We start from the raw sequence: 15,489 nt of genomic DNA on the forward strand, positions 1-15,489 counted from the left end.
TAAAGGGACACTGGTACTAAAAAAAACTACTTTTTTGTGCAAACTATTGGACTAGATTGTTGTTGTGTTCTAGATCTTTAAGATGGAAACTGTAGCTGCCATTATGATGTGCAGTGATGTTTTCAAATGACCGTAAGTCTTGAACTACTCAAAATATTTCAATGGTTGGAATCTGCGCTTTTGTATTATATACCAGTTACTATGGTAATCTAAGTCACAGCAGGTCAGACGAGGCACCAAGCGTTTGGGTGGGGAGCGTTTCCACAGAGTGTTTCCAAATCGGCCAGCCTGTAATGTGGTTAACAGGGACAGACGCGGAAAGAGATTTTTACAACAAAAGTCTAAAGCTTAGTGATATTTTAGATGTATCAGATTGTAGGTGGTTTTTATTTTTACTCTTCAGGTTCATATTTTGCTCTGTGTGTTGCATTTTTGTTGTGTTTCGCTTGATTGTAAAATGTCGATTGAGAGGGGGTGTGACATTCATAGTTTGTCAATATTCAGTGTTTTATCGTTCATATAAAAAAAAAAAAAATTCCATTCCGTTTTTTTAGGCGGTCTGTCATAACGTTTTTAGCATTCGATCAGACATTATAGTGAGGTTTTGTATTAGTGTTCCTAAAAATAGATATACCAGTCCCCAGAAAAGTTTATTTCTCTAAATTTGGCCCCCAAGTCAAAACAATTGCCCAGGCCTGCTCTACAGTACATTTTTAAAATCAGATTAATCACCAGGTTGCTGGTGAAATAATGGAATATATATGCTCTTGACGTGTTTATTAAACACCTTTTCTATCATCCATCCATCTATCCATTTTCTACCGCTTATTCCCTTCGGGGTCGCGGGGGGCGCTGGACCCTATCACAGCTACAATCGGGCGGAAGGCGGGGTACACCATGGACAAGGCGCCACCTCATCACAGGGCCAACACAGATAGACAGACAACATTCACACTCACATTCCCACACTAGGGCCAATTTAGTGTTGCCAATCAACTTTTGTGTTATCAAAGTGCTATTTTATTATGGAAATGCTCCAATGAAAAGAAAACTCTGCAGAGTGTGCATAGTAATTCATGTCGGTCGACTGTACCGATTAGGTTTTTTGTACTCACATTTCCCGTCAAGAGGACCAATGTGTAGTTTAGCTTCTTCCATATTGACTTTTTGGGCCCTAGAACCTGTCACTACCGGATCATCTGCACATTTCAGCCTGCGCCATCGTCCAAGTAACGATGACACTACTTGGACAAACTGCCCAAATTGTGCTGCCATAGACATTTCAGGGATTTTGAGTTATGCTGCGCTACAGATGGGTTAACTGCATTACATTTTTTAGGCAGATTAACAATTAAAATAGATTAATGCACCATACATTTGACAACCCTAGTTATAATATTACTAGTGCTGTCAAAGGATTATTTAAAATTAGATTATTCACACCTTTGAATTTTGATAAACGCAATTAATCACAATAAATTACGGGTAATTTTATTTTTAGAATGTCATGCAGGAACATGTACATTCAAAATTACTTGCGTGATTAATCTGTAATTATTCATGATTAATGCGCACACTTTAGTAATTAATTACATACGCTAACTTTGAGAACCCTAATTATTACCAATATTTTGGGGCATTCTATGTTTGTTTTCTTCAATGTACAAGGAGCTTGGTTGGAGACCTGTTCAATAATGGTGTAAATTGTTGATTAACAAATAAAATTTACTTAAAATGACAAAAAACGCTCATGAATACAAATGGTGACAACATGCATAACGGATTTAGATAGAGAATAAATTACATTTAAATCAGAAATATCACAGTGCAGAGGAGAGCACATGCTGTTTGAATGGGAATGGAAGCATTTTAACACACACATACTGTATAGTGACATTGGTGCCTCATTAGGATACACCCTCATCGGGGGTTGTTCGACAAAAAACGTAAAAAAAACAAAACTGTCTCTCACCTCTTGAACTTGTAGAGGACAAACGAAGCCGTGGCAATGACGCTGACCAGGAAGATGACGGCCACCGCCCACACACCAGGACCACCGGCAGCTCCGTGGCCTAGCGGGTGATAAGATAATTAAGAAAATATCAAAAAAATTTAACACCGCCTTACTTGTGTTGTCCGAAAATATGAAGTTGAGGGAAATATTGAGGTATATTTTGGGGGAAAGTATAGAGCTTAAGGCAGGGGTGTTCAAAGTGCAGCCTGCGGCACATTATAAATTAAGCTTTTTTTCTATGAGAACAAAAACGCGTAAATTTGTAAGGAGAAAAAGTTGAGATGCTCATAGGCCTACTGATAATAATGATAACGACACAAAGCTGACACAAAGTATATGTATATATATATATATATATATATATATATATATATATATATATATATATATATATATATATATATATATATATATATACACACAGGTAAAAGCCAGTAAATTAGAATATTTTGAAAAACTTGATTTATTTCAGTAATTGCATTCAAAAGGTGTAACTTGTACATTATATTTATTCATTGCACACAGACTGATGCATTCAAATGTTTATTTCATTTAATTTTGATGATTTGAAGTGGCAACAAATGAAAATCCAAAATTCCGTGTGTCACAAAATTAGAATATTACTTAAGTCTAATACAAAAAAGGGATTTTTAGAAATGTTGGCCAACTGAAAAGTATGAAAATGAAAAATATGAGCATGTACAATACTCAATACTTGGTTGGAGCTCCTTTTGCCTCAATTACTGCGTTAATGCGGCGTGGCATGGAGTCGATGAGTTTCTGGCACTGCTCAGGTGTTATGAGAGCCCAGGTTGCTCTGATAGTGGCCTTCAACTCTTCTGCGTTTTTGGGTCTGGCATTCTGCATCTTCCTTTTCACAATACCCCACAGATTTTCTATGGGGCTAAGGTCAGGGGAGTTGGCGGGCCAATTTAGAACAGAAATACCATGGTCCGTAAACCAGGCACGGGTAGATTTTGCGCTGTGTGCAGGCGCCAAGTCCTGTTGGAACTTGAAATCTCCATCTCCATAGAGCAGGTCAGCAGCAGGAAGCATGAAGTGCTCTAAAACTTGCTGGTAGACGGCTGCGTTGACCCTGGATCTCAGGAAACAGAGTGGACCGATACCAGCAGATGACATGGCACCCCAAACCATCACTGATGGTGGAAACTTTACACTAGACTTCAGGCAACGTGGATCCTGTGCCTCTCCTGTCTTCCTCCAGACTCTGGGACCTCGATTTCCAAAGGAAATGCAAAATTTGCTTTTGTCAGAAAACATGACTTTGGACCACTCAGCAGCAGTCCAGCTCTTTTTTTCCTTAGCCCAGGTGAGACGCTTTGCGCGCTGTTTCTTGGTCAACAGTGGCTTGACACGAGGTATGCGGCAGTTGAAACCCATGTCTTTCAAGCGTCTCTTGGTGGTGGATCTTGAAGCACTGACTCCAGCAGCTGTCCACTCCTTCTGAATCTCCCCCACATTTTTGAATGGTTTTTTTTTCACAATCTTGACCAGGGCGCGGTGATCCCTATCGCTTGTACATTTTTTCTGACCACAGTTTTTCCTTCCCTTTGCCTCTCCATTAATGTGTTTGGACACAGAGCTCTGAGAACAGCCAGCCTCTTCAGCAATAACCTTTTGTGTCTTTCCCTCCTTGTGCAATGTGTCGATGGTTGCCTTTTGGACAGCTGTCAAATCTGAAGTCTTCCCCATGTTTGTGTAGGCTTCAGAACTGGTCTGAGAGACCATTTAAAGCCCTTTGCAGGTGTTTTGAGTTAATCAGCTGATTAGTTTGTGGCACCAGGTGTCTTCAAAATTTAACCCTTACACAATATTCTAATTTTGTGACACACGGAATTTTGGATTTTCATTTGTTGCCACTTCAAATCATCAAAATTAAATGAAATAAACATTTGAATGCATCAGTCTGTGTGCAATGAATAAATATAATGTACAAGTTACACCTTTTGAATGCAATTACTGAAATAAATCAAGTTTTTCAAAATATTCTAATTTACTGGCTTTTACCTGTATATATATATATACCGTATATATATATGTATATATATATATATATATATATATACATGTATATATATATATATATATATATATATATATATATATATATATATATATATATATATATATATATATATATATATATATATACATGGCGGGCCGTGCATTTCCCACCTTGGCCTTCAGTGATGTCTTACTTAGTCCGACTTTAATAAATACCTCTCAAAATACAATTATTTATGTCGCCACATGTCCACGGCTTGAAAAATACTACACAGAAACACACTTGCGCACTGCTGGGCATTGAAACACCTCAATTTGTCACCAGTGTACAAAACGGGCTATTTTTTGGCACATTTAAAAACAAAACAAAACAAAAATAATTGTAAAAAACATATTGAATGTGAAAAAATATATTTGTAACGGCCATTTTATGCCGTATAAGCCATTGGTACCGTTCGTAGTTGGTTGATTCGAGTGTAAGTGGAAGCCAAACCATTTTACCGCCAGAACAGCTTAACTAGTTTCCAAAGTTGGCCGACCTCATCTCACAAGATCTAGTTTCTCTTTAAATATCCTTCTTGGAAATGGCCTTGCAAATACAGTTTATATATCAGCCAACTAATCAACGTTTTGCTCTGCTTCTTTGTTGGTTAAAAAAGGGAGTACTGCTGATTTCTTCGCTGGCCGGGTATGCTCCGGTGCCAATTTCTGCTTTCGGAAATCACAACTTGGGAGTGACAAGGGAGCATCCAATTCTAATTCACATTCAACGTAAGGCCACCTGGATGGGCTACTGTCAACAACTCGTAATCTGATCGGCTATTGTAAATTTCTGTTAACTGAATGTCCGTTCGTTTACACCGCACAACCGCCGCTAATGTTGGTTCAGAAGGCCTCTGGTAGACTTCATACAGCGCTGGCAACAAGCTAGCTGAATTCTGTTTGGATAACATCTCTAACTTAAAAACAGCAACACTGGATCCTAATATGACATGAAGAGAATATGATGAATACTTTTACATATTTTTGAAAAGTAAATTAAAAATATAATAAACTTTTATTCTTTTATGATCATGATTTATGGTAAGCCAACAGAGAAGGCCCTGCTGGCCCTGATGGCACACTACTGATATATACAGTATGTATGAAAATTCATAAAAAAATGAACTAATACATCAACACACGTAGTCAATATTAAGACATTAAAAATCATCATTAGAAAAAGTATCACAATATATTGCCATATTAATTAGAAATCAGTGCTCAGGGCAGTGAAACTGGAGGGTTGGTTTCTGTAGCAAACAGGACACAAGAGTTGTTACTCCGGTTTGTGGCGATTTCAGAAAAACAATTCTCCCTTGTTCTATACAAAGTCTGGTTGAGCACACTCAACTTTTCACTTTGAATCTCATGATAAACTTGGAGCTTTGACCTTCGCCATTTATCGCCAATATGTCCTGGTTTGCTCACACCTGACGTATACCTTGTTGATATAGGCACACGTCCGAGCTGGTATGACACTACGTTTTATTGTTGTACGTTGCCTAGGCAACATACCTTAGTTTAGCGATACCTGGATGTTATCATTTGCAATGATTAAAACCTTAGACCCATACTTGCAAGCCACCCAATACTGAGATCCTACGCAGAACCATCAAACTCCCAGGCCCCCGGTAGAAGACAAGAGTTTGATAGAAATATTGGTACAAATACCAAATTTTTCTTATTTTTTATTCATCTATTCCAGATTTGGATAAGAAATAATGTAAATACAATGGATCTGTTCAAGATTTTATGGAGAACAATTGTAGTTTCACGGAAAACTATAAGAAAATATATATAAAATATGAATGCAGGTTGTAGGGAAACCTTTAACAACACCTTTTCCTTTATTGAAGACTTTTGGGGAGAGATCCAAAAACACTACGTACTTTGCTGTGACTTCTTTCTTACAAACAATGGTTTCTCATACTATTCATCAAAGGGCTGGCACTCGTGCTATATCCAAGAATGCACGTGCAACAACTTTGTGATTACAGAACTTTGGCTACATGGTTTAAGCAATCACATGCATGCCAGCTCTACAAAGTTCCAGAGTACAGTCGGCAAGCGCCATAATGAACCTTTACTGTTGGGCTGGCCTGTCCATAGCACTGTGGTGTGTTAAGTACACTCTGGATGTTGACTATGTTTGGACTATGACTCTAAGCAACAACTTTATTAGGCTCCGTATGCGGTCATTGAAAAAGCACAGACTGTTTACTTGTACTCAAACCGAGACAGTGTATGAAAACTGGGACATATATTTTTGGTGAAAATATTTGCCTAAAAGTGTATTATACTAAAACTTTGGCTTATGAAAACTGAGGTACAACTCTCTTTTTTTAGCCTTTTTATTTTTTCGAAATTAAAAATATCAAAACGGTCACCGCGTACTTAACATTTTCTTATGCACCCGTGGCTTAAGGAGAGAAGACATTTCTGAATAAAAGAAATGTATGTGAATGCTGAGAGAAGGTTTTTCATCAACAATACAGATAATAGGAGTTGGTTGTCTCAGCCTTCACACCATTCACTGGGTAAGGGTTCAAAGGGTCATTCCAAGGCTAAAATAGCAGAGCATGGCACAGATTGGCCCAGACTGGATAGGCTTTGGAAAACCAGGAGAAGGACAAATCGGCAGCAGAATTGTGTGATTGATTAACGCACCAGTCTCTGCTGCTGCTGTGGACTCAATAGTATTTAGCCCTTTGGAAATAAACATGCAAATTATCATTACAACAAAACCTATGTTTTGTTCACTGATGAAGTACACAGAGGTGTAAATCCAGTACCTGCGTTTGGGTCCGCTGGCAGCACCAGCACCTGCAGGCCTCCTCGGACCACAAAGCTCACGTTGTTGTCTTTGAAAGCCTGCATGATGGCGGGAACACGCTGCGGACCACAATGCCGTGTCATATTTTAAGTCGTATCACATGAGAAGAGACATGTTTACCTTATCTTGGAAGACGCTCCGCTTGGCCGGGGCGCTCTCCTCTGGGAGGACGTACAGCTCGGCTGTTGTGGGGAGGCCCGCCTTCACCACGGTAACCAAGGACTCCAGGGGCACACCTGTGACCTGATGGTCAGGGTCAAATATACGAGTCAATAGTAACATTTTGAAACATTTAATGCAGCCCTCACATTTCAGCAAGCACTTTATTATCTCTTCTCAAGGGACAATACTAAATACACTTAAGAGTAGTCAGTGTACAGGTCTGCCTTCTTCCAGCATGGCCTGGATGTGGTTAAAACATTCATAAATGGTTCAAAACGGTCACTTACTTAAACTTTGAATGAAATTAATAGCAAACATGATGGTGTGGTGTGTGTAATAGCTAAATGTAATTCTCTAAAGTACGGGAAAACAACAACAATACTATATTTGTTTTTATTAACTATTTACGCCCAATTTTATACTTTCTTGAAATAACGCCACGTTGCTGATCTACAAGTTTGTTGCAATGTGTTTTGTATGGGTTATTGAAAAATAAACAGTCCTAAATCTTAAAAAAAATTACTCCATGCAGTACCTTTTCAAGAGCAAGTAAGCAGCCCACTGTGTAGTTGTCATTAGTTTATTCACGGCTCCACAATGTAGAGGGATATCGTTTAGCATAGTGGTCATGGGGTTGTGATATGTACATCAATGGGCACACTATCTGCAAAAGTCAAGGGACACATTTTTGTCCCAGTCCTCCCCTGATTGTCACTTCTCATGTCAGTCAGGTGAATTGTAGTACCATTTACACTGAAAAACTGAAATCTAAGTAAGATTAAATATCTCAAATAAGGGTGATATTTGCTTATTTTTTATCTGATAAGATAATTCTTCTCACTATATAAGCAGATTTTATGCTAGAGTGTTTTACTTGTTTTAAGTGTTTTGGTCCTAAATGATCTCAGTAAGATATTACAGCTTGTTGCTGAGATTTGATGACCTATATTGAGTAAAACATGCTTGAAACTAGAATATTAACTGTTGCAAAGCTGTGTCATCAACACTCACAAGTATAAAACTATGTTTTTAAAGTAATCATTACTTATTTCAAGCATGAAATAAAAAACATGACTTTGACACAATTGTGTCTCATAATTAAACTGACAGTTACTATTTAAACATTTGACGTGACTTTTCAAGACAATTTTGAACAGAAATAGTTTATGCACATTCAGATAAATTCTTAAAAATTACAATAAAAAAAATTGGCCGGGGGCCTGGCTGTAAAAATAAAAAATAAAAAATAAAAATAAATATATATATATATATATATATATATATATATATATATATATATATATATATATATATATATATATATATATATATATATATATATAATATTCCTTGCTCACTAATTGACTGAAAGAGCATGTACTTGGCGCGATGATGTCATGTTATCGATGAGAAAATGCATTTCCAGACAATATGATTTGCCTGAGCGTTGCCTTTTTGCCTTTCCATTAAGAAAAATAAACTAGTTTTTAGTGTAAGTTTGCTGGTTTCAAGAAATGTAATGCTGAGCGCAAATCATTATGTCAAGATAATGGCACTAGCATTTACTTAATTTAAGAATATTTTTCAACATATTGAGAAAAATGGTCTCATATTTGTTTTTGCTATCAAGAAAAGTGCACTTGTTATTAGTGAGAATATACTTATTTTAAGGTATTTTGGGGTTCATTGAGGTTAGCTAATTTTACTTGTTTTGGAAAGTCTTGACAAGCCAAATTTTCTTGTTTTATTGGCAGATAATTTTGCTTAGTTCAAGTAAAATACCCCTAATTTTTATTTTTTATTTTTTTCTTGTTTTTGAACACTGACTTTTTGCAGTGTTTATACACACTCTATATGTGAAAGAAATAAAACTGTTTTCGGTTGAGATGATCTGATTTAAAGAAGGACCACATATTTTTTCTTTGGCAATCATAATTGAATTTATGTAACCTAAATTTAACCACATACCAAAGTACAATGATATACAACTTACATTTTACTTTAACTCTTGTGCTGCTTGTATTCTGTTAATTACATTCTGTTAATTACATTACATTGAAGGCAGGAGTTGCAGAATTTTGACCTTGGCATTTGTCAAATCCTGGTTACGGCCCTGGTCAAGGAACAAAATGTGCTTAAAATGCGTCTATTTTGATGTCTGTATCAGGAAGACAATACATCAATGGCCACCAACTTTTTCGAGCCTAAGATCCCTGGTTTCAGCCAAAAACCAAAGCAAGATCTACCTCTGCGCGTCAACTATGTACATTTTTGGCGTCTATTGTGTGTGTGTGTATATATATATATATATATATATATATATATATATATATATATATATATATATATATATATACCACATTGCTGGAGAGAGGAAGCCTGTAGATTGCTGCTGAGAAAGTGTGGGTGCCTTCTAATGATGCGTCCCCAAAATGCAAGTCCTCGCATGCAGGAGGATGCTAGAAAATGTCCGATGTGTTGCAACAGTTAGCCTTAATGCATTGTTGCAGCGTAACGATTTATGTGCATGTCATGCAACGCGCGTTTGCGAGACAAGAGAGAGTGAAGCGGGATGTGGCTGCGGTGTTGAGAGCGGACGATGTGAGGCTGAAGAGAGAGAGGCGAGGCCTACGGGCGTGTTCAGGGGTTAAAATGCGTGCCTGTTATTCACTCAGACTCTCCGAGTGGGGGTGTGACTGATGTCATATTAATACCTTATTTTTTTTCCTAATATTGTTGGGATCGACTGGTCGGGTACCAAAGATCGATTGGTTGATCGCGATTGACTGGTTGGCGACACCTGCAATACAGGCCAAGCCAAAAGTTTGGACACACCTTCTCATTCAATGTGTTTTCTTTATTTTCATGACTATTTTTTAGATTTTATTTTGTAGATTGTCACTGAAGGCATCAAAACTATGAATGAACACATGTGGAGTTATGTACTTAACAGAAAAAGGTGAAATAACTGAAAACATGTTTTATATTCTAGTTTCTTCAAAATAGTCACCCTTTGCTCTGATTACTTTTTCACACACTTTTGGTATTCTCTCGACGAGCTTCAAGAGGTAGTCACCTGAAATGGTTTTCACTTCACAGGTGTGCTTGAAGCTCATCGAGAGAATGCCAAGAGTGTCCAAAGCAGTAATCAGAGCAAAGGGTGGCTATTTTGAAGAAACTAGAATATAAATCATGTTTTCAGTTATTTCGTCTTTTTTTGTTTAGTACATAACTCCACATGTGTTCATTCATAGTTTTGATGCCTTCAGTGACAATCTACAATGTAAATAGTCATGAAAATAAAGAAAACGCATTGAATGAGAAGGTGTGTTCAAACTTTTGGCCTGTACTACATACTGGGGGACGGCACGGCGCAGTTGGGAGAGTGGCCGTGCCAGCAACCTGAAGGTTCCTGGTTCGATACCCACCTTCTACCAACCTCGTCACGTCCGTGGTGTCCTTGAGCAAGACACTTCACCCTTGCTCCTGATGGGTCCTGGTTAGCGCCTTGCATGGCAGCTGCCGCCATCAGTGTGTGAATGTGTGTGTGAATGGGTGAATGTGGAAATAGTGTCAAAGCGCTTTGAGTACCTTGAAGGTAGAAAAGCGCTATACAGGTATAACCCATTTACCATTTATTGTATATACATATATACCGGTAAACAAAAGTTACAACACTCAGATTTGTTAACTCATAATTAATTGATTGTTTGCAGATAGATAAACAGTATGCTAAACAGTTCTTATGTTTAACCATCCCAACACAGAATGACCATAAGCACTCTTTCACTGGCAGTTAAAAAAAAAAAGACCTGCAGTGCGCAGGTGTCCTTTTAGATTTTGTATCCCCTACTACTGGAGCGCTTGCATTCAGAGAGTGGCGCTACACTTCCGTGTTTGGATATCATGGTTGCTGTTAATAACACAACATGTGTTATTGTTATGATCATGCCTTGATGTTTGGCAATGTCACCTGTGATAATTCTACCTGAATAAATGCTTCTGATATTTTGTACATTACATGTTGTACAAGTTCATCATATTCATATTGCTGCATGACAATGTCTTAACCTTCTCTATTTATTGTAATAAAATGTAATATTGCTATAGATGATCAGCCTGCAAAACACTCTGTATTGAGGGCTATCAACTAGAACAGTGGTTCTCAAATGGGGGTACGGGTACCCCTGGGGGTACTTGAAGGTATGCCAAGGGGTACTTGAGATTTTTTTTTAATATTCTAAAAATAGCAACATTTCAAAAATCCTTTATAAATATATTTATTGAATAATACTTCAACAAAATATGAATGTAAGTTCATAAACTCAGTGAAGCACAAGCTCAGGTTTCTCACTAAAATGTCTGTCAAAAAGAACTGTGAAAAGAAATACAACAATGCAATATTCAGTGTTGGCAGCAAGATTTTTTGTGGACATGTTCCATAAATATTGATGTTAAAGATTTATTTTTTTGTGAAGAAATGTTTAGAATTAAGTTCATGAATCCAGATGGATCTCTATTACAATCCCCAAAGAGGGCACCTTAAGTTGATGATTACTTCTATGTGTAGAAATCTTTATTTATAATTGAATCACTTGTTTATTTTTCAACAAGTTTTTAGTTATTTTTATATCTTTTTTCCAAATAGTTCAAGAAAGACCACTACAAATAAGCAATATTTTGCACTGTTATACAATTTAATAAATCAGAAACTGATGACATAGTGCTGTATTTTACTTCTTTATCTCTTTTTTTCCAATCAAAAATGCTTTGCTCTGATTAGGGGGTACTTGAATTAAAAAAATGTTCACATAGGGTACATCACTGAAAAAAGGTTGAGAACCACTGAACTAGAACATGTTAGAGGGTGCAATACACATTATTTCAGCCTGCCAGAAAATACGCCACCAATAATCTTTAATTAACTATAACAATAACTATGACAACCCTGATCTCTAAGTTTACATTTAAAAAAGATTATACATTGATATATTGTCATAAAAATGCTTGTTAAATGAAATTTGAGGGGGTTGCTTGATTTTGTGAGGTATCATCAATAGCTTTGGTGACAGTGGTTCATTAACCTTTGCCAGTATCTTGGTGACGACCTGACCCACGTCCTCTCGCCACTCTGCAATGTTTGGGTTGATGCGGTCCAGGTGTCTGCTGAAGCTCAGAGGAATGACGTGGAAGTTATCTGCATATAGGAAAGACATCCCATTGGACGGAGATGAGCCACAAGATCATTGAACGGGAAAAGTCTCAATTCTAATCTGTGGTGAAGATCATTTACCATAGACACGGACCGTTCTGGTGTCCTGTACCATGGATCTCCCGTTGGAGGCTTGGACGGTGACGGAAATCTCGCCTGCTTCTGGGAAACTCGTCAGCATGCTGTTCTGCAAAGTCAGCGTCGGCTACGTGACACCATCACGTTAGTAACAACAAAATCGGAACGTGCCCTCAGTCGAGTCTTATCTATCTTTCAAAGAAGCTTACCTGCAGGCAGTCCCCAACCCACCAGTAGAAGACAGTCAGGTTGGCTTCGGCGGGGAGGACAATGGCCGTCAGGTTGACTTGGTGGTTTCTCCCAGCAATGGGGATCACTTCCAGGTGCACTTCTTGTAGAGGTGCTGCATGAGGGACAGTTATATCTAAAAAAACTATTATTTATAAAATACATTCATACTAACAGATAATTTAATGCTAGTGCGGGGGGTCAGCAACCTGCGGCTCTTTAGTGCCACCCTAGTGGCTCTCTGGAGCATTTTTAAAAAAGGTTTGAAAATGGAAAAAGATGGGCAAAAAATATATTTTTTGTTTTAGTATGTTTTTTGTTTGAGGACAAACATGACACAAACCTTCCCAATTGTTAGAAAAACACTGTTTAATATGTTTGTGTGTTGATAATATGTTAATATGTTTGTGTGCATGCTTCACTGATTCACTGAGGATGAGGGTATTTGGTGAACATCGTTTTGTCCTACAAATTTTGGCGGTTCTTGAACTCACCATAGTGTGGACTGTGAAGCAACAGTTTGTTTATATGTAAAATCTTCCACTCTTTCTTTGTCTCATTTTGTCCACCAAAAGTTTCATGCTGTGCGTGAATGTACAAAGGTGCGCTTTGTTGATGTTATTGACTTGTTGGATTGCTAACGAGGCTATTTAGGCTAGCTGTATGTACATATTGCAACATTATGCCTCATTTGTAAGTATATTTGAGCTAATTTAATTTCCTTTATTTTTATCCTCTTTCTTTATAATTTAGTTTTGCATGTCTCATGACAGGGCAGCACAGTGGTAGAGGGTTTAGTGCATCTGCCTCACAATACGAAGGTTCTGAGTAGTCCTGAGTTCAATCCCGGGCTCGGGATCTTTCTGTGTGGAGTTTGCATGTTCTCCCCGTGACTGCGTGGGTTCCCTCCGGGTACTCCAGCTTCCTCCCACCTCCAAAGACATGCACCTGGGGATAGGTTGATTGGCAACACTAAAATTGGCCCTAGTGTGTGAATTTGAGTGTGAATGTTGTCTGTCTATCTGAGTTGGCCCTGCGATGAGGTGGCGACTTGTCCAGGGTGTATCCCGCCTTCCGCCCGATTGTAGCTGAGATAGGCTCCAGCGTCCCCCGCGACCCCAAAGAAAATGAATGGATGGATGTCTCATGACATATTATCTGAATGTAATATTGGCTGCATTTCAGTTTGTGTGCCATGTTGTTCCAGACCACATCTATACCTTTGGCCATTAAAAGGCAGTAATTTCCATGAGTTATCTCATCTTCTAAGTAGCCTCTGATTTACTAATGGTTTCTAATGTTGTAAGAATGTGTAGAATAAATATTACATTTCAACATTTCTCTCAACGAAGATTTGCTTCAGCCTGCGACACATAGTAATTTTGATAGTAGGCTATTACAGCTAATATAGACACCTACATCATGTGTTGCCTTCATTATAAGACTTATATACAGCTTTTAATTTTTTGCGGCTCCAGACAGATTTGGGTTTTTTTGTATTTTTGGTCCAATATGGCTCTTTCAACGTTTTGGGTTGTCGACCCCTGATCTCGTGGTACGCCCAAGGAATCATCTGATTAAATATTCAAACACAGTATCTGTTCAAACTGTGTGTAACGTTACAGTGGCCAACATATTAAATATACGTGTTAAATAAAACACGTGCCTTGTTTTTAATGAATACTTAGGCCTACTATGTTACTGTATTTTATTGTTGGTCATTATTGGAAAGTGTTTTCTGAGGTGGTCCTTGGTGAAAAAAAGTTTGAGAACTACTCCTATAAAGGAATTGCAGCAGATGTATGTGATGCGTTTTGCAGCCACAAGAGGCCGCCACAGCATAACGTTTCTCTTAACTGTGCTCTGACCTGTGACCTGGATGTATATGGAGGCCTTGTCACGCCCTGCCATGTTCTCCGCCTGCACGGAAACTTTGTAAATGCCCGGACTCCCATAGCGGTGCTGGATGGGTTCATCCGTCACCGTCAGGTTCCTGTAGATGGCCCGGAAGCCATCGCCGAGGTCCACCTGGTACTTGGTGCTGCTCGTGTCCCCCTGGGGGAAGAAAAGGAAAAGGAGGGGGGGCTATAATTACCTATTAGGTAATTAGGCTGTCTCTCATTCACGCACTCCCATATTCCACTTAGCATTTTTGAGTGCAGAAATGAACTTCCATAGTTAATGTATGCAGTCGAAATTCTAGGAGTACGTATGAAAGTGCCCAAATTCATAAACAAATATAAATACAATTTATTATTATTAATAAAAGTAGATGCTTCACCTACCTCCTCCTGGTGGACAATGAATGTGATGTCATCACCGGGGGCAACGGCTGGCATCTGCCCTTTTATGCCCACTTGCAGCCTTCTAGGGGGCAGCAGAGGGCAGTTGCTTTGTTTGTCACTTTGCTCCTTGTTCAGACCACCTTCACACACATTTGACACTACCTTGCGGTACCTGGGGCAAAAAGAAAACAAAAACAGCTCTAAAAGTAGGCTAAACACATAAAGGAAGCCAAAAGGCAATACATACGTGGCTGTGTTTCAATTCCGCTCACCAGTTTTGGGCCGATTTGCATGCAACGTCCAGATACAGACAAGCACTTTGTATTGTGCTGCACATCTCAGTGTGAAGGCACTTAAGCACTCAGAATGCTGGGTGTCGAGAGCACAAATTGAAACACAGCTTACGTGTTTTGGATTTTGAACGGACCCCGTGCTAGACTCGTAGGTTCTTCCCACGTGGCAGTCATCCGGCGGCAGGTTTGGATTGTGCCAAAAATCAGCAAAGCAGCGTTCGCTCTCGGCGTGGGATCTCTCGAAACCGTAGTCGCTGCACACAACGCATGCAAACAACGCTAGTGTGAAACATACGTATGACATCGACACACAGGTC

At 38.6% G+C, this 15,489-nt stretch overlaps 1 protein-coding gene across 2 annotated transcripts in view; it reads right to left on the bottom strand.

Annotated features, from left to right (window-relative positions):
- sorcs2 (sortilin-related VPS10 domain containing receptor 2) overlaps window positions 1-15,489 on the bottom strand; it is a 445,201-nt gene that overhangs the window by 4,180 nt on the left and 425,532 nt on the right. Inside the window, exons 17-26 of one of the 2 annotated variants that reach the window (XM_061961135.2) lie at window positions 15,307-15,426; window positions 14,880-15,051; window positions 14,463-14,649; window positions 12,576-12,709; window positions 12,370-12,493; window positions 12,161-12,273; window positions 7,035-7,157; window positions 6,874-6,973; window positions 6,749-6,787; window positions 1,973-2,072 (exon numbers count right to left, since the gene is read on the bottom strand). In XM_061961135.2, the coding sequence (XP_061817119.1) occupies window positions 1,973-2,072; window positions 6,749-6,787; window positions 6,874-6,973; window positions 7,035-7,157; window positions 12,161-12,273; window positions 12,370-12,493; window positions 12,576-12,709; window positions 14,463-14,649; window positions 14,880-15,051; window positions 15,307-15,426 (1,212 nt within the window). The remainder of the gene's footprint in view (window positions 1-1,972; window positions 2,073-6,748; window positions 6,788-6,873; window positions 6,974-7,034; window positions 7,158-12,160; window positions 12,274-12,369; window positions 12,494-12,575; window positions 12,710-14,462; window positions 14,650-14,879; window positions 15,052-15,306; window positions 15,427-15,489) is intronic. The other variant, XM_061961136.2, reaches the window with a different exon arrangement.

This window comes from Nerophis lumbriciformis, linkage group LG05 (assembly GCF_033978685.3).
Source record: "Nerophis lumbriciformis linkage group LG05, RoL_Nlum_v2.1, whole genome shotgun sequence".
Taxonomy (NCBI): domain Eukaryota; kingdom Metazoa; phylum Chordata; class Actinopteri; order Syngnathiformes; family Syngnathidae; genus Nerophis; species Nerophis lumbriciformis.